Source organism: Plectropomus leopardus, chromosome 6 (assembly GCF_026936395.1).
Source record: "Plectropomus leopardus strain MGB_pleo_1.0 chromosome 6, ASM2693639v1, whole genome shotgun sequence".
NCBI lineage: Eukaryota > Metazoa > Chordata > Actinopteri > Perciformes > Serranidae > Plectropomus > Plectropomus leopardus.
This window is the reverse complement of record NC_142181.1, coordinates 26359720-26378416: the sequence shown is the minus strand read 5'-3', so window position 1 is coordinate 26378416 and position 18697 is coordinate 26359720. Positions and strand designations below refer to the sequence as shown.

The following is an 18697-nucleotide window of genomic DNA, read 5'->3' as shown; positions in this document are numbered from 1 at the left end:
TATCAGCATGTAAATATCATTGTCCTGACATCTCATTGAAATATTACTTTGGAAAATGTACACTTCCCAATAACACCAAATAAATAATAAATTCACACCTTCAAGTTGCCCATAGTTTTCCTTTTTAATATACTTATATATAAATACATACATTTGTATAAGTCATTCTTGATTTTGGCTTCAACCTGTGATTCGGCACAAAAAGCAAGCTGGTGGAGGCACAGAGAGGATGCAGTTAGAAAAAACACCCATGAGATCGATACAAAGTCAGCAGTAATCTCGAGGACTGAAGTAATAAAAATAAGCGAGAAAACAATATGTCCGTTTGCAAGACATGAACACCACCCCTTAATGTGCCAGTCACCTTCTGTTGGCAGCTATTTCTGATGTGATGTAAATTGTGAGGAAAGGCAATAATAATAATAATTTTAACTACTGTACCTACGATATCCATGAATAAATTACAGGCTGGGTTGCAGCGTTCATTCCTAACACTGCAACGAAAAGATTACATAGATTGCCAGTATTCTGCATGAAATAAACACTTGAGTTAAGCGCAATTACTGACATTCTTGAAAACAGACACCAACTTTGTTCATTAGTATAACTAATTGAATTGTTATAAGCTTTTGAAGGGGAAATAATGAAAAAATCAAAGAGAAAACCAGCAATCTTGCAATGCATTTTGAAATCAATCTTCCCAAAATTGCAATGATTAACTGACATTTGTTGCATCATAAAATGAAGTTTGTATGACCAGTTTTACATCATTGTCAGCATGTTGTAAAGGACACAAGTCAATAGCTATACACATCACTACACAGCCGAGCTGAATGGTACAACACTTCAAGGTACTCTCACAGGCATCACTCATTCATATACATTTACATCATTCACTTACATTTCTTACATGTTTTTTAAATGCTTTGTTTTAGACATTTGTCATGCTTGCCCAGATGCGTACAGTTTGTTACAAAAAACATTAACGTTTTCCCACAAGACAAGCTCGAATTAATTTGCTATTTGTTTTATTACCAGCCACAATTACGGAGGAACTTTTTAATAGTGAGCCCACTCCAGATAAGAAAAATAAGGCCTTAAATCCACTAAAGCAATGCAGCAGACTGTTATGCTGACCTCCACAGGTTATTCAGTCTACAAGATTGAAGATTGTACTCATTCCACATGATTAAAGTTTAGAAGATCAACAGTCAATATTATGCTTCTGCAAAGACAGCATCACTGACAAAGATGACACCAATTAAAACTTAATATCACATTTAAAAAAAAACATAAAAGAAGTGACTTCTGCTGAAGTCATATCAGAAGCTACAGTGGCGTTGAATGCAGCGGGAGATAAGAGTTTAAGGCAATACTGGTAAGCACCACACCACCATATCAGAGTGATATTTGGGGTAAGATATCCCCTAATATAACGGTTCAGCACAGAAAGGCAGAGGAGGTTTTTCACTTGTCTTGCATTTTTTCCAGAATTGGCACAATCATGTCAAACTTAGGCCTCTTTGCCGGGTCTTCGTTCATGCATATCTTCATGAGCTTGCAAATGTGGGGTGAGATTCCAGGAGGGATAGTGGGCCTCAAACCCTCCAAGGCCACCTGAGAGCCAAAACAGATTTTGTCACTGTAGCAAGATATTTTTGCATGCATTTAAAGTAATAGTTTATTTTGCCTGCAAGTATTTGATTCTCAGATGGTCATGGAATGAGCAAAAGATAGCTCTGCTAACCTTCATGCCAATTTCCATGTTGGAGAGGTCTGCGTACGGCACTTCTCTGGTCACCAGCTCCCACAGCAGAATGGCAAAGCTCCACATGTCTGCTGATCGACGGTTGATCTCTTCTGGCTTCTTTTGCAGGGCTGGAAATCACAAAGGGCAACAAGTGAAGGTTATACAGAGCAAACACACTGAGCGACACTACGGGCACTGCCTCCCTTTACCTTTGACAAACAGAAAGATGGATGAATGAAATTAGATTAACTGTTTTGTGGCAATTTCAAATTTAAGACGCACAAAGAAGATAAGGCCTGTTGAAATTCTTCACCTTAGCCAGAAATGTACATTTTTGCCTTATCCACAGCAACGCTCTCTGTGCTCTCAATTTTATGGCTGACTGCCCATTATAGGTAGACTGTATGGAGGCTGTTTCTATGGTAACAAGTGTCCTGTATCACATTCAGTCACGGCCATCATGCTCCATACACTGTTCTGTACATGTTAAACCCTTTCTGTGAATTGCTGCAACTGTGTGAGTCACTGCTGCAGATGTTCCCTGGTTATTTTCACGCTCTGTGATACGTTTATGTTTGGATTTCACTGTATCTCAGGGGGAAATCAGCTGCATTACATTGACAGTCTGGAGTTCCCTGCATCCATCATTCACGCTCGAGCTTGTGTGGCTTCAGCTGTCACTTTGGATCTATGCTGTAAGAATGATGCTTACCCTCGGGGGCTACCCATGCAGGCGAGTACATCCTGCCAGGACACTGGAAGGAGAACTTGACATCAGCCATGCTGATCCTGGCTGTCATGTCTTCATCTATCTGTGGAAACAAGGAGCACAGACTGAGATGTCACTTTAAAGTGTGACAGACGACATTTCCTTCTTCTTCAGTTTTATGTTTTTTTGGTTTTTTTTTAGGCAACACAGTTTTCTTTGATAGGTCAGTTGATACTAGGGCTGTACCCTTTTTAGAGTTATGTGCGATGAATCAGATTTGGTAGTTCAGTACAAATATTTTTTAAAAATTAGTTTTTTTATAAGGAGCTTTAGAGTTTGACGTTCAAGGTGTCAGTGACATTCATGTAATTTAGTAGACATGTTAACTATGCTAAGGATGGATCGGTAATGTGCAACAGTATTTTACCAACACTAGATATCAAACAAAAGTCAGAGACTTTTTTGCTATTAAGCTGCTGTGAGTTGTAAATTTCCAACTACTAAAAAGATGACGTTATCTCTGAGCCTGACCGAGCAAAGCCACTGTTGCTCCAGGCAGTTACCTGTACTAGAGGGCAGGGTGAAAGTGAGGAGCGCTCACTTGACAGCTAAATCTGAAGACCAAAATGTCCCAAGAGGTACACGGCGCACTGATTGACAACAACAGCAAAAAAAAAAAAAGAAAAAAGAAAGAGCAGAGCCACTAGAGATCATGGGAGCAGTGTCGTGTAGTTCGAGCGAAATACAGCCGTAGGAGATGACAAAGACTTTTAAAAATGGCGAAACGAAATGAATTACTATTTCAGTGAAAAGACGTCTCCGTCCACGTTGGGTTTCATCTAAAAGCAAGCAGCACTGTGTCCAAGTCAAATTTCCCTTTGGGGACAAATAAAGTATAATCATAATCATTATAAAGGCCACACAGACCGTTGCTGTCTCCAGCACTGCCTCCTTTCAAAGACACAATATTATGACCTCCCTCACAGTCGCCACACTTTACACTCTACCTACCATGACTTAGCTTTGAATGGTAATCGGAACCTGATTTTCAGGAGGCATAGTTCTAGTTCATACATTTATGATTTAACAGTTATGCTGAAACCTCATTGTTTTCTTACCATAACACTTTTGCTGTTGAGATAGTGGCGCGGGATCATGGGTTCAAGTGTGTGTAAGAAGGCCATTCCACAAGCAATGTCCAGTGCAAACTTCACCGCCTGCGTCTGGTCCACCACAAAGTCTGACAGCAGAAAAAGTGACAAATCATAACAGGTTTAAGCCAACCTTACTATCACCATATAACAAGATGACAGTGAAATTGCTACTGTACCAATAAGTGATGGCAACATAATGACAAATGTATAAGTGCAATAAATCACAAATCCCTCAAACCACCAAAAACGGTGACAAGTGCGGGCTTTGTGACCAGAGTAGAAGTACTCACTGGTGCCTTCATGCAGAACGTTGTAGAGAGAGCCATAAGGCATCCAGTGTGTGATGATGATAGGGTGAGGGGCGGGAGGAGACTGACATGCTCCCAACATGGGTAGGACATTCGGGTGGGAAAATATCCTGGGATGGAGCCCAAGAGGGAGGGACAGGGGAGAGAGACAGACAGACAGATATACAAAAAGAGGGGAACCCAAAGAGGATTTGACATAAACAGACGGCTAGTGTGAGATGCAACACCTCCAAAAAAAACAGACATAAAGTTTGGTTCAATGCAAACAAACAATGAGTGTTCATAACAGCACAGGACACAGAGAGAGTATAAAAGTCCCGACTAAATAATAACCTGAGTTTGGGATATTCCTCACTGAAGTCTCTGCTTTTCCTTGTGGTCCAGTCACGAACTTTTAGCACCTTAACAACAATCTCATTACCTTGCCAGCGACCTTGCCACAGCTGCAGACAAGCATTAGACACAAAAAACAGACGTGAATGGCATGAAACTGATCATCAGCAGTTCTGCATGACCACTGAGTGTGGTAAAAATAAGTTCAAAAGTACCTCTCCAGACTGGTTCTCATTTATTTTAGCCACGAGAGAGAGCTGCTTGTAGTCAATGCCTGCATGTTTGTTCAATGTGCCATTACCTAAAAAACACAAGATGAAGTTCAGACAAAAGCCCGATTTTTCATGTCAAATTTCGCACAACACTGTTCAGACGAAAAAATGTTGGAAATTTCACCACAGTAGGATTGGCTATAAGGCCAGCAAGGAACATTTTTCCCTTTTATGCAGCACTCTGAACAAACCGACTGATGGAAACTGGTCGGCTAATAAACTGGTTTATGTGTGGGACTCACGGGGTCGAGTTCTGGTGGTGCCTTTCCAGAATGTGTCCTTGAAGGGAATTTTAGTCAAGTTCTGTCCCATTTTCTCTGCTTTTTCTGTGTGATGGAGGGATATTTGCAGTGAAAAAATTTAACACAAATATAATAAAAAATGCATTTGAACTTTCTGGAAGGAGGTAAGTGATAATGGGGAGTCAGGGTACCTCTGAGGAGTTCCCGCAGATGAGGTTTGGCTTTGTCCAGGGGAGTCTCCCCATATTTGTTACAGATGCTGACCTGAGCCCCATTTGTCACGAGGTCCTGAGGTGTAGGACAGACTGGTGTCAGCGACATTTTACTGGCAACTACACATAAAAACAGATGAGTCTCAGCTTTAATACCACCAGGGGGAGCACTAACCTCAGCCACTTGATCTTGGCCCCAGAAGCAGGCATAATGCAGTGGTGTGTTCCCGTGCTCGTTGGCTGCATTCGTGTCTGCTTTGCACTGAATCAGCTGAAAGAGGAGCAGAAACAAAGGATTATGTGCAAAACAAGGCTGGTCAGATCTTGTTTGGGCTGTACACAGGGATGAGTGTTCGTGGAATCCTGGAAGTTCGTCTTGCCTGTGGACACATACCAGAGGTATTGAGACATGTCTAACATTAAACTCAATAGCTGCCTGGCAGCAATTCTAAATCAGACACCTTGGAGCAGAGGCCTAACATGATGGCATATGAAACACTTCAATACAAGGCATCCTCGGATTATTTCAGAAACTGAAGTCAATGTCTTTAAACAAATATTAATTCAATCACAAATAATATGTCAAAAGAGTTTCTAAAGAGATCTATTTTGACAACCAAATCTGCTGTTAGAAAAAAAAAAAACTTTGACTTGAAAAAAACTTTTGACTGTGTCTGCTTGTGCAGACACAGTCGATGTAACCCCGTATTGCTGGCTGAATTGCAGCTACTGATTGTGCACAAGTTGTGTTTTTAAACGGTCAATTATTTGAACTTATTTTGTGAATAAAAAATGGCCACAAAATGTCCATCTATCATAAGCCACTTTTACACTGCCTGATGATGGCATGAATATCAGAACATTATGCCTCGACATTCTGTATAAAAGGGACACAAAAAAGAGACACAGAGTTGTCTTGCCTTTCAGCCAGCACAGGAGGTAGAAACAGAGCCAAAACTGTGTCTGTGTAAGAGGACAAGACAAGATTATGGGCGGGATGGTTGTGAGGTTTTTACGGTGTGTTGTGCGTGTGACCGATAGATGGAAGATTTTTAAAGTAGCTGCTAGCAGTAGCAGCTAAACCAAAAAAGAACAGCAGTCAAAAATGTCAGCAAATCGGGAAAAACACTCGTGGTCCAGGAGCTTCTTACCCTATAAATAAAAGTTGAGATCAGTCGCCATATAACAGGGGCGGTAAATGATCGTTATTGCTACTGCTAATGCATATGTTATATGTCATACTAGAAGCTGACACTGTTGTGTGAAACGTCATGCCCATCACACCTCTTTTGCTTCCACAATGCCGGCATGCTATCTAAACTCACACCCTAGAGCAGCATGATTCCACTGATGTTTGGTTCTGTGTAAAACTGCAAAGGGGGCATAAAGACGGGACTTCATAGCAGCTCTATAGCGCAATCTTTGTGTAAAAAGGGTTACAGATACAGTCAACAGCTGATTTGTTTTACTATCTACGACTTTAAAGATATTTTTTAAAAATGTGCAACACTTGAATAAATAAAGGCATAATAAATAATTACTGAAACACCATAAATTGCTTGTTCTACCCTTAATATGTATTGTAAACAGGTTTAATAATCATACCTGCAGCCATTGAAACATTAAGTTTTCCCTCGACACAAATTGCCAAGCCTCTCACATCAGTTTAAAATTGCTGATGGTGGATGTGCAAGAACAGACAAGACCATGTAACTGTAATTGCTGTTTATATGACATCATTTTAGGTTTCATAATATCTTGTGTTTGTGAAGCAAGAGATTTTAACACCTGTGTGCTTAGGAGAGATCAGTGTCAGTTTCAGCTTATGCTTTATTCTTACATACCATAGAGAGAGAGAGAGAGAGAGAGAGTGAGTCGTGTTGTGATGTGAGGGAGGTAACTCATATTGTGATAGTCACCACATTACAGTAGAGTTACAGGATGACAAAAGGAACCAGGAAGGAACCTTTTCAAGCATCACTGTATGTATGCCACAGTGTTTACTTGGACTCTACCTTTCCCACAATGTCGCGATGTCCATGGCTGGAGGCCAGGTGCAGAGGCGTGTCATCCCCACGATTCATGACGTTAATGCGTGCTCCTCTCATGATAAGCATGTCCACCACGCTGGAGCGGCCCTCCCTGCACGCCCAGTGGAGAGGGCTGAAGCCGTGGTCATCTCTACAGCGAGAGAGAAGAATTGATATTCAGAGCAGGTTTCACAATAATCTTCAGCACAGCAAGGACTAAGAAATGTTTCCTGCCTGTCCTGCAGTTATTCTAAATATAACCTGAGGGTGAAAAAACTATACAAGCAACTTCAGTCCCACTGCTATCCACGTTAAGTTTTTCTCAAACAAACAACTGTGTGGTATGACTGGCACATGGCCAAGTATACCAGACTGGGAATGTATTTTAGAGCATATGTGTTTTGCTTTGACAGTGAAAATATCATTTTTCAAAAAAAGGACAACAAGTGTGCAATCCAGAGTAAAACTTGGCAGTCAAAATTAAATAAAATATATTAGTTTAATGAGCTATTTTGCTTTGGCCTCATGTATTGTATACAGTGATGCGCAGTTAGCCTGGTTAGGCAGTTTGGATAAGCTTGTTAAAAAATATTGCAGGTTTCCGGTGGGTGGGTCGTTTAGTGACAAAGCAGGGTTGAGTAAGTTACTAATAACACACAGAAACATTGTGCAACAGCCCACCTTCCACCTTCTTTCTCCCTCTCTCTCTGAATCTTTCCAACACAACCAGCTACACAACACCATGTCTTAACACCAGTCAAGGATCTCTCTGTTAAATAAGTACTTCTTTTACAGCATGCAAACAAACCACTTTACGTTGCAGCTGTGAGCTCATGTAAACAAACCACATAGAATATTAGCTATGTTTGTACTCTTGAAAAAGAAAAAAAAAAACACTTTTCATTTTGTGATATTTACATGAAATGACACTATATACAACAGCACGTGGGCTGTTATTAGCGATGGTCATTAACAGAAACGTTCAGCTCTGATTTGCGGGTGGGGTCCGAGTCATTACATTCTCTAACATTTACAGGTCTGGTAGAGGAAAATTGGCTCTCATAACGTGCCGGGATTGTGCAGGTTTTAAAAAAACACAGACCCAGGCATCACTGGTATACAGACTGAGTCCCTTTAAGAATGCCTCAGTTTATAAAACGAAAACGAAAAACAAAAAATACACTCGAACTGCATTAGAGGGAACCTAATAAAGTGGCAGCTAATACAGCAGTCCTGCAATACATCCTGCCTTCATTAGGTCTCCACCCCATTTACATTTATAACAGTACACTATATATTTAACGGTACTGCAAAATACAACCACTAAAAATATCACAAGGCTGAACACCTCTCTACAATAGGTTCAATGCAAACTGGTAACTAAATTCTAACAAAGGTAGAATTTTCTGTAGGATTGTATTAGACTGTATTTGCTTTAGCTTGCTGTATCAAATAAAGTGGTGATTGAGTGTATTTATTAGAAACTACCGCATATATGTTTTAGAGCACATAATGAGGAATTTGTTTATTTGCACTTCTGTCATATTCCTCAGAAAAAGGAAGTTGATGCAACTCAGCTAAAAGGCCTTTCTCTTTGTCTCAGTGACACTGGCAGCGACACATGTAGGAGAGTGACCTTGATAACATGACAGACTGACTGATGGTCAACTTCTCAGAGAAAGGGGGATAAAGACTGAGAGATTAAGGCACAGTAAAAGCTGAGTGATAGACAGTCAATCAGGAAAAGACAGGGAAATAAAGAAAACAGTAGGCTGAGCATTCACTGCAGTCCTTATAAGGCCCAGTGAGACTTCCTTCAGCAGAGCTGCACTCACACACACTCAGGCTGCTGTGTGTGATTGTGTCATTCTTCATGTCTCTGCTCTCTGCGTCTGGTTGTGAATACCTCCTCCTCTGTTACAAAGTGTCTTCCCTCATCTGAGTCAAATCCATCCTCTCCCTCTCAGTTTCACTGAAACAGCTGGACTGTACTGATGAGTTATTCATCTTTCCGTACCCTTTACGTTTCCATGTGGGCTTTGTTGTTTGTGCCAAAACACTGCACAATCCTCCAGATAATAAAGATATGCACTTGCTCTGAAATAATGAGTAGGTAGACAGCATAATAACGTGATCTGAAAACTAAAGGGAGTATTATGAATCTGCAGGAATGTGGACCCTCTGCCCCTCTGCCCCCCCCCGCACCATCAATTCACTGGTTTGTATTCACACATCCTGCAGAGCTCTGCTCAAAACAGCCCCACAGAGACCCTCAGTCCCACAACACACATCTATCTGTGCATCTGGGTGACCCGCTGCAGTCACACCAGCTCTGTACTGTGTGCAATTTCCTCTCAGACCAAAAGGCCAAATCCTAAAAACTAATTAGCCTAAATTTATGAGAGAAAAACTTCCCACAGTCTCACTTCTACGATTGTATGAGTTTTCTCTGTTAAGCTGGAGTCTGTTTGGGTAAGAAAGCAGTTATGAAGATAATGCCTATGCTAAATGAAAGAAAGAGTGCACACTTGAAATGACCATCTTGTTTATCTGTGCGATCTAACATTCAGTATTTAAGGTCATTTTATTGATAAGTTAGTCAACATAAAAGTAAGATGGACTACTTTGACAGTTGTTTAACTGTTTGTCTTTACTCAATCAAAAACTGCAGCTCCTCCAATATGAGGATTTGATGCTTTCGTTTCTTTTGTTTCTTTGTAAACTGACGATCTTAAATATTAGAACTAGTTCTGGTGTGTTGGAAGGCCAAAATACCCGGTTTGAAGATGTCACATTGGACTCAGGGAAACTCTGGTGTACATTCAGGCTGCAACTAAAGATTATTTTCATGATCGAATTTTGTGCCAATTATTTTAACAACTAATTAAATGATAGTTTAGTCTACAAGTTTTCAAAAACAAAAAGCAAAACAATGCCCATTACAATTTCCCAGAGCTCAAAGTGAAATCTTCCATTTGCTTCTTTAGTCCCACCAACTGTGCAAAACCCCAAGATTTCATAAATGACAAAGAAAAGCAACAAATTCTCCAATTTAAGAGGCTGGTACCAGCTAATTTATGATATTCTTGCATGAAAAATTATTGAAATGGTTAATCGATTATCAAAATAATTGGCGATTAATTTTAATTTGTTTGACCGATTGCTTCATTGACTAATTTCTGTACTCATAAAGTACATTCATTCATAATCTGAAGTTTAGAAACCTACCAATCGATTAAAGAAGAAAATAATGGGCACTTTAATCATCAATTATTAGATGCATTATCTGTTGAAAAGATTATTTTTCCTATATATTCATATCTTGAGAAATGATGTAACCTTTTTAATATGTCTATTGAATTGTTTTTCTAACATCACTAACGCCCTTTTGGTAATTTAGCGCTTATTATTTATATTACACAAAAAAAGGCCCAGCGTACAACTGCTGAAAATGTACTACTGGTGCATCGAGTGACACTCAGGCCTCCACTGTCTGTGTGTGGATTTCTGTTCAGATGCCCTTTTTATAGGATAGATTTTCCCTTTAAGCTAGCTTCATCCCCACAGCCCCAAGGCACTTGAGTGCCAGGGTTTTCTGCTGCTCACCCCCTCCACACTGGCTGCGGTAATTTATTTCAGGCACTTCCACCTGCCAACAGTGCTCAGTTTGGCAGACGGAAAAGCCAGAGGAAGAGCCCCTGTCTGCACCCTGTACGTCTCTGCCCAGACATCCCCGCCAGGTCATGTAACAAGCCTCAGTCGAGAGAAAACTGAATTCACACAAACATCTAACCAATTAATATAACAGCAACACTTTTACATTGGAGGAATTTCTATTTTTTATTCTGTTACCTCATGAAAGGTCAATGAATAATTTATGCTGGATAAAATACTGCTGTACAGTACAGTAGTGGATACATAACAATACCTGATCAATATTTAAGTAAGTTAAGGTATCAGATTAGACTTGATGTCATCAGATACCCAATATGAAAAGACAATATGAACAGGGACTGATCCTAAAGTACTTTAAGGGGTTTTGTTTAAGTAAATTCTTCCATCAGGGCTGTAAGAATAAGTGACTGACATATGCAGAGTGGAAAACATACCTCATAATCTATATTGGCTAAGGCTGGGTGATTAATTTTAGGTACTTACCTTTCTATTATTGTTTGTTGTTTTGTATGAATTTATTTCTATTGTAACTGTTATTTGTTTGCGTGTCGATTGTTTTTTAAGTCTTTGTTCATGCTCGGCACCCCTGAAAATGAGGGTCTCCCTCAGTTGATAGTCTTAAATAAAGCTTTGAATGAATGAATGAATGAATGAATGAATGAATGAAGCGTGATCTCAATATTGAGCTATAAGATATTATCATTTTCACCATAACCCTTGTGTTGGCTTGTTCACAAAAAACTGCTAACACTGCTTCTTCTAACATTATCACTGCCTGCTCCAACAAACCTTGAGAGTCTAGACCACCTTCTACATGCAACAGTACGCACTGCAGGGTAACATGCCCCCAACAGAGAGGTTTAAATCAGTATTCACACTGTAAATCTACTTCCTCCCCAAACAAGAAGCTTCGACCTTAACAACATGGTGAAATCCTTTAAAATAAATAAGTGCTGCCCAATGGTCTGTAACAATCATAAGCAAAAAGCAAAGTGTTTGCTCTCACACATGTAAAGGGCATCTTTGGATGAACATTTTGAAGATGCTAACTACAGATAACCATCAAGGCCACAATTACACATTCATAGGCCAAAAATATCAGAAGCACTGAAGTCAGTCCTCTGGGACCAAACACAACACAAATGAAGCACAGGGGACTGGGTTGGGCACAAAGCCTCACAACTCTTATTTTCAATATCAATTAACGAGCCAACTATTTTTTAAATGAATCATCTGCTCTACAAAACTCTGAAAATAGTGTCAAAATTTATTAGAGTCTGAGATAGAAGGTAGAAGGTAGATTTATTTAATTAGATGATGTTTGTTTTGGCAACAGTCTAAAACCCAAAGAGACCAATTCAATTTATTATAATGTAAGACAAATGTATGTATGTATAATGTAAGTATGGACATTTGAGAGGCTAGAACACGCAACATGAACGATTAATCAACTGCTAAAATGAAATGATAAGTTGATATCACCAGCAACCATTTTCTTTCATGTGACATTTTATAGCCATTTTTTAAGAAAGTGATTGGCAGGGGCAACCCTAGACTAATACACAAACTGACTCATTGTTTCAGATCTAAATATACCTTAAATTTATAAACAACAGATCCCCCTTAAGTCAAATTTGTTGATATAAAACTCCACAAAAAAATGGAGATGAGGGTCTGACAAGACCAGAACATGATAATATCTTACTGTAACACTGTAATATGGAAAATTATTGCACAATAACTGGCTACATTTACTTAATTGCGTTGCAATACGGAGGTCCTGCATGCTACTTTATACCTCTAGTACACAATTATATTTCAGTTGAAAATATTAAACTTTTGACCCCACTTCCATTTTTTGACAGACACACTTTAAATCATACTTTCACATGCAAAATTCTTTTATGCTAATTTTTAACACAAAACTATATCTCGTACCAACATTATGCACCAACCAGCAAAGAAGCAGTGTAAAACATACTCAAAGAAGACTGCAGAGGAAGCCTATATCATAAACATTTAGGAGAATTTGTTTTAAACTTTGCAATTAACTTTTGTAAACTTTGAGGGAATGCTGAGAGGAAATGATTGCAGCTATCTAATACCACTGGGAGACGAATACCGGAAACACATAAGTGGAGGAGGGGAAGGAGAGGTGCTTTGCTATGACTTACTGTGCATTTCTCTACTGAAAAATTCACCATTTGCTCACACACACACACACACACACACACACACACACACACACACACACACACACACACACACACACACACACACACACACACACACAAAGATCCTCTGTCTCGTCACACATAACTCTTCCAGTCCTGCTCCATTACAATAATCTCCTCCCCCTCTCTCTCAGTTTTGGTAGGTGGTAGATGTTTCCCTCGAGGCCTCCTTGTAAGGAGATTCAGCATTCCACTACTACTCTGCGTCTGGGAGTTACATCCATGTAAACACACTGTCATCGAGGAACACAGAAAACATTACCGTGAGCATCTGATAGGCTGAGATACAGTGAGTTTACTGAAGTACAGGAAGGGAAGAATTTGAAGTTCTGTGGGGAAATGAAAAGAATAAATGTGTTTCATCCACTGGGGGAGATATATTGACCGGAAAAGGGAACTTGACATGTAATCAGCTAATGGAGGAGTCACAAGTAGGGACTGCAAGGACCCACATTGGCTTGATGCAATCATACAATTTAACTAAACAGTGAAAAGGAAAAAAACAACCCAGAGAAAACACAAAAGCAATTCAGACATTAAAAGGGAGAATACATCTCTACTGATTCTTTCACATCGGGATCGACATCAGTTTTCCTGTGCTGCATTCAGATGCCTTTCACAAGCATTTCAATCGAGAAACCTGAGAAAATTTGATTCCTTTTGAAAACATGGGGAAGAAAAACATTATGAGTAAAGAAATGTCCTGCAGAATACAAAAAAAATGGTAAAAGGTGACAATCAAATGACCCGAAACTCAGCTCAGGAAATATTAGATAATATTTTCAGGTACTTTTATTGTAGTTTTTTACTAATTTCTTGCTAATGTTGGGGCCATTTGTTGTTAAGTGACTTGTGGCTTTCTTCCTTTGTTTTTTAAAGTAATCAAGCCGATTTGCTCAGGTTTCAAAAGGGTTAATTTCTTCATAAATTGTTCAGTTCAAAGGGGAAAAAAGGCCACACAAGTGCCCTTAAAAAGACTATTTGGAATCTTGTGTGCTGATGTCCTGCATATTATTTTACTTTAAAAATTAACTTCGGGACATTTTAAAAGGTACAAATCCTTCTTTTACCTTTACTGCAAAAAATGCCTTAAAACAAGGAAAATGCAACACTGACCAAATGACAACCATTTACTGTTTCCAGCCAAATTTAAAATGTTGCGTGCCTTAGAAGGCAACAAAACAATTGAATGTTTTTTAAGCTTGTCTTATCGCATTATAACGAAGCTGGACTAACTAGTTTACCTCTGGATATATTCAGTCACACCTCTTGAATAACCATGAATCAATTTCTCCCCATTGTTACATGTAAAATTAGTCGGCTAATACTTTACCGGTTGAACATTTTTATGTCCAGCTTTGCAACAGAGTTGAGTTCAACCTCCTCACCAGAAATGTGCTAAGACAGTAAAAGAGACAATAAAAGAGCCGCTCCAAGGTAAACAGTCATCATGATTAAATGGATTTATTCATCCTCTCTTTGTTTACTCTGAAAACAAATACCGGTAGTCTAAATCAGGGGACAGAGGAATCCAAAAGGGAAGCTTCCCGGGTGGTCAACATTACTTGACTGGCAAGCTCTGCCAAGTTTTTCTTTACAAAGTCAGCTGAGGATACAGAACGCGCTCAGGACTGACTGATGATCTGTAACTATCACACTATTTGTATAAAAAACATGTCAAATGTCACACAAGCCTGTAGTATTTTATGCATTCTTGTCCAGTCTTTTTTTTCTAAAATGTTCTTTAAAGTACAAATTCCAGTTACAGCAAGAACTGCAAGCGGGATTAACTCTGCCATCACAGCGGGTTTCCTGTCCAACATCACGCCTCTGAATTACTCTACTGGCATTCTGGACATAAACATGTGCCCACAAGGAAATGGGTTCAATCAGAGGTCACAATCTTGACAGGGACTGAAAAGGCGGGCTCTCAGCATGCTCTAGAAATTAGGTTTAAGACTGCAACATTTAAATGAGGCAGTGACACAGCAGTGTAGCTGATATTTCATTTAGATTATGATTTAAGAAGTTTAGCATCACAAAATTCATGAATTAATGTCGTGGCACTTTTCTTTTGCTGCTTTCAGACGCCTTTTCGCGTGTATTTAAACCTTTAAACCTTGAGCACATTAGTACGATTTCTTTCAAAAACATGGGGGAGAAAGGCAATGTGCAACTTGGTAAGAAGTGTTCCACGAATTGCAAGAAATTAGCAGACTTAGAAAAGTAACATATTTAAAATGATGTCACAGAGTTATTAGGATTTTTAAGCACTGCCCAACTAATTTCCTTGTTGTTAGTTATTTCTTTTCCTTTTCCTTTTGATTAAAACAAATTTTCCGGTAGTTTTCTTTTACGTTTTTACTAAATTCTTGCTAATTTTTGAGTAAATGCTTCTCTAATTGCTATTGCCTTGCAATAGGCAATCAAGTGACTTTGCTCCGGTTTCAAAGGGTTAAAAGAAAACAAACTAATTAGGCTATGGTTAGTGTTATATCATTATTAAATAGTCATTATAAGTGATTATACCTTCGCCCAGACAAGTTAAAACACATCTTTAATGACAACAGGAACCTGTTTTTAATTATTATTTGATTAGCCACTGACTGCGGTTATTTGTGAATTATGAATAACTTTAACAATCCAACTGACAAAAAATATACACACAAATAAACTTTGGCTCACCCTTGATTGAGGTCGTTCTCTGTATTGTCCAACCACAAGCGAACGGCCACAGCATTGCCTTCCCGGCACTGCGTGAAGATATCATCCATCGTGGCTAGTGTATCCTCCTCTTAAGGCGCACTCCTGGGAGTAAATGCAGATCTGAACTGGGAGAGATGAGAGAGGTGACCCGAGGGGTTCAGCAGAGTCCTGGCCAGCATCAGTCCCTCATTTGGGATAATGAGGGACTCAGTCAGAGAGGCTCAACAGCACTCCAGCAACCCTTAAAAGGAGGACACAAAAAGGGAAGTTGCTCTGTTAACTCTTCTTTTAATCAGCTTAACTTCATCACAAATCCTCCCTAATATTATCCTGTTGTACAAACGTAAAAAGAAGACAGCCAAGCAACCAACCTAGTGTTGACTAATCTTATCCACCCATAAAAGTGGGTGGCAGTTAATGCTGTGACTCACAACACTCGGTTGTGACTAGTACCCTGTACACCACAGTAGATACATTTGTTTACCCAGTGCCATGCTTTATTCTGTACTTCCTTAATATTTAAAGAATCAGTGCTGAAATTAATATTTCAATAATCAGTTAACTGACGGACAGAAAACATATCTACAACTGTTATGCTAATCGATCAATTGGTATATCATTTATCAAGCAAAAATGTCAAACATTGCCTGGTTCCAGTTCTGCTTTTCTCTGTCTTATGTTACACTTAACTGAAGATCTTTGGGTTTTGGATCATTGAGCAGACAAACCAAGCAATATGAAGATGTCACAGTGAGCTTTCTTAAATTCTAATTTTAATAAAATACAATGAATATAGGGAGGATGTACTTCTCATATTTCACTCAGCCTGAAATATGACGGAAATTATGCGTAGGCTAAATAAAAAAGGGACTGTTCATTATTTATGCAAAGGGAAGGGGTGGTGCAAAAAAGGGGGGAGCATGTCAAATATTTTTAAGCACTGGGAAGGGACTTATGTCTTTAACTTTGGCTCAGGGAAGAGGCATACAACTTTAAAAAACTGTATTTTGTATTTATTTTACAAAAATCCACCAAATTACATAATTCTGCAAAGCAAGAAACTGTAAAAACAGATATTATCACTAGATAGTAAAATTTCCGACAGTCTTTGAACACACTAGTGGGACGAACGCTTCTGTCTGGAAAAAAAACCCCGAATCTGAGCTTAAATTTAGTGATATTTCATCAAAATCACTTCATGCTACACGACACATTTAAATATTGCCAAATATAAACTGTTTGGACTAAATGAACAACATGCATGACAAGAGTGAAAAGCAACGCAAGGAAAATTTAAGCACATTTCATACAAAAAGGCAACCTTAAGTGCTTTACAGCCCAATCATAAACCAGTGCAGCTGTACAAATAGTATCTTCAATTCAATATCAATTTGTTCCATACAGTCCAATATCACATATCACAGTTTGTCTTTAGAGGGTTTTACCAGGGACTTTTTAACAACTCCAGGATTTTGTCTTCAGCTTTTAACTTCCAAACATCAAATGGTAAGTTTTTAAATCTAATAGTTAATTTGTGGTGGAGGGAGGATCATGCATTTTTCTGGAGACAAGGGGAAAGCAGCGGCAGCGTAAAAACAAAGTCACACCCCAGCCAGCCCCCTTCTCTGATAAATACAGAACAGTCCCTACATACAGGACCTTCTTGAAGACAACAGATTGAGACAGAGAAAACAAATGTGGCACTATGACGCTCGCAAATATCTGAGATCACAAATTTTGTCGTCCAGTTACAGTCACCATGAATGAAAGGACACACTCATACATGCCAGAATAAGCCAAGGCACTTCCATTTAAAAATGTGTGGTAGATGATAACACAACTGTAGCTTTGTTTCAGCCTCACAGAATAACAATCAGGTTGAATTAGTGATTAAGTGGCGATTATCATGTTTTTAACCTAAACATTGTAACAACCTGATGTCACAGTATTGAGTTAACCGTTAGCACTCTAACGTTGCTGCCTTACAGCAGCATGACTAGCTATACTGCTATCTCGCTAACACAGGGGAATAGCTTATAAAGTTAGGTGGTTAACCCCTCAGCTCCTGCCTGTACAACCCTATTTCGATTACTCCCGATTAAACTAAAAGTGATCAACTTAGCTCAAACATAAGCTAGCATCTTCTGGTTGTTAAAATGAAACACAGGCTAACAAGCTAACCAACTGTCCTGATGCTAACCAACTGTCCTGATGCCGCGGACCGCTTCTCTCATTTCACGCTGGCGTGAAATGAGAAGAACACGAAACTATATAGTTGATAGTTTAAACATTCAAAAGCCATGTGAAATTTGCCTCCTATTTGATGAACCTACCGGGTATGTTGGCCTGTTGTGGTGTGTTGAAGTTGTTAGCAGCGTTGTGTTGACTCCTGTAGATTGAATGTGTGGGACGTCCACACCCTCAGCGCCGCCGTACGTGGTAGCGTCCAGAGGAGGAAGAGAGCGCCGCGTCCCCTACAGGCTGTAGGGAGAACTGCAGCAGACAAAATATTCACAGCCTCAGGTCATAGATATTATAAAAGACTTGCAAGAGACATCATCATTATGTTACAGTGTGTGCAGTGACAGGAGATCTTTTACTGATGTAAAAATAGCAATGTCACAGTGTAGAAATACTGTCACACAAATAAAAGTCCTACATTAAAACTTATCTGTGTGGCAGAGTCCAACTTGCTTTACAACAAAGACATTACATGCAGCGAGTGCTTTACACGAAAAGACATAGAAGCCATGAAGAGATAATAAAACCTGCATGTAAAAATAAGATAGGATCAGAATAGCATACATAGACTACATCTTCACATGGCTAAAACCCACTTGATAATACGAGCAAAAGTAAAATAAAAAATAAGGATAAAAAAAAAAATCTGGAGAAATTTACATGGTTTCTTTCAAAAAACATGGAAGGAGCAACTAATGAGAATTGACCCAAATATTAGCAAGATATTAGCCAAAAGTACCCCCCCCCCCAAATAGAAAGTAAATGCATACATAAAAAAACAACCCAAAACTGGAGATTAACTGAAAAAGTGTCAAAAAATGATTTCTTGCA

At 39.1% G+C, this 18697-nt stretch overlaps 1 protein-coding gene across 1 annotated transcript; it reads right to left on the bottom strand.

Annotated features, from left to right (window-relative positions):
- Nucleotides 1–110: 110 nt before the first annotated feature.
- Nucleotides 111–18117, bottom strand: LOC121943289 (scaffold protein ILK). The gene is made up of 13 exons (XM_042486786.2): nucleotides 17959–18117; nucleotides 15605–15866; nucleotides 6996–7161; nucleotides 5156–5251; nucleotides 4960–5056; nucleotides 4769–4852; nucleotides 4470–4555; nucleotides 4255–4364; nucleotides 3904–4031; nucleotides 3578–3699; nucleotides 2463–2562; nucleotides 1748–1878; nucleotides 111–1617 (listed from the first exon to the last, which is right to left on the bottom strand). Exons 2-13 carry the CDS (start codon nucleotides 15691–15693, stop codon nucleotides 1468–1470), a joined length of 1359 nt encoding a protein of 452 aa, XP_042342720.1. The 5' UTR covers nucleotides 15694–15866; nucleotides 17959–18117; the 3' UTR covers nucleotides 111–1467.
- Between the last annotated feature and the right edge of the window lie 580 nt (nucleotides 18118–18697).

Bases quoted from the DNA above. Each gene is read 5' to 3' on its own strand.
- LOC121943289 (XM_042486786.2), bottom strand. From the start codon at position 15,693: ATGGATGATATCTTCACGCAGTGCCGGGAAGGCAATGCTGTGGCCGTT. The intron at 5,057-5,155 runs GTTAGTGCTCCC...CCTACACCTCAG, and splicing joins GCCAAGATCAAGTGGCTGAG to GACCTCGTGACAAATGGGGC. The intron at 4,365-4,469 runs GTACTTTTGAAC...GCTTGTCTGCAG, and splicing joins ATGAGAACCAGTCTGGAGAG to CTGTGGCAAGGTCGCTGGCA.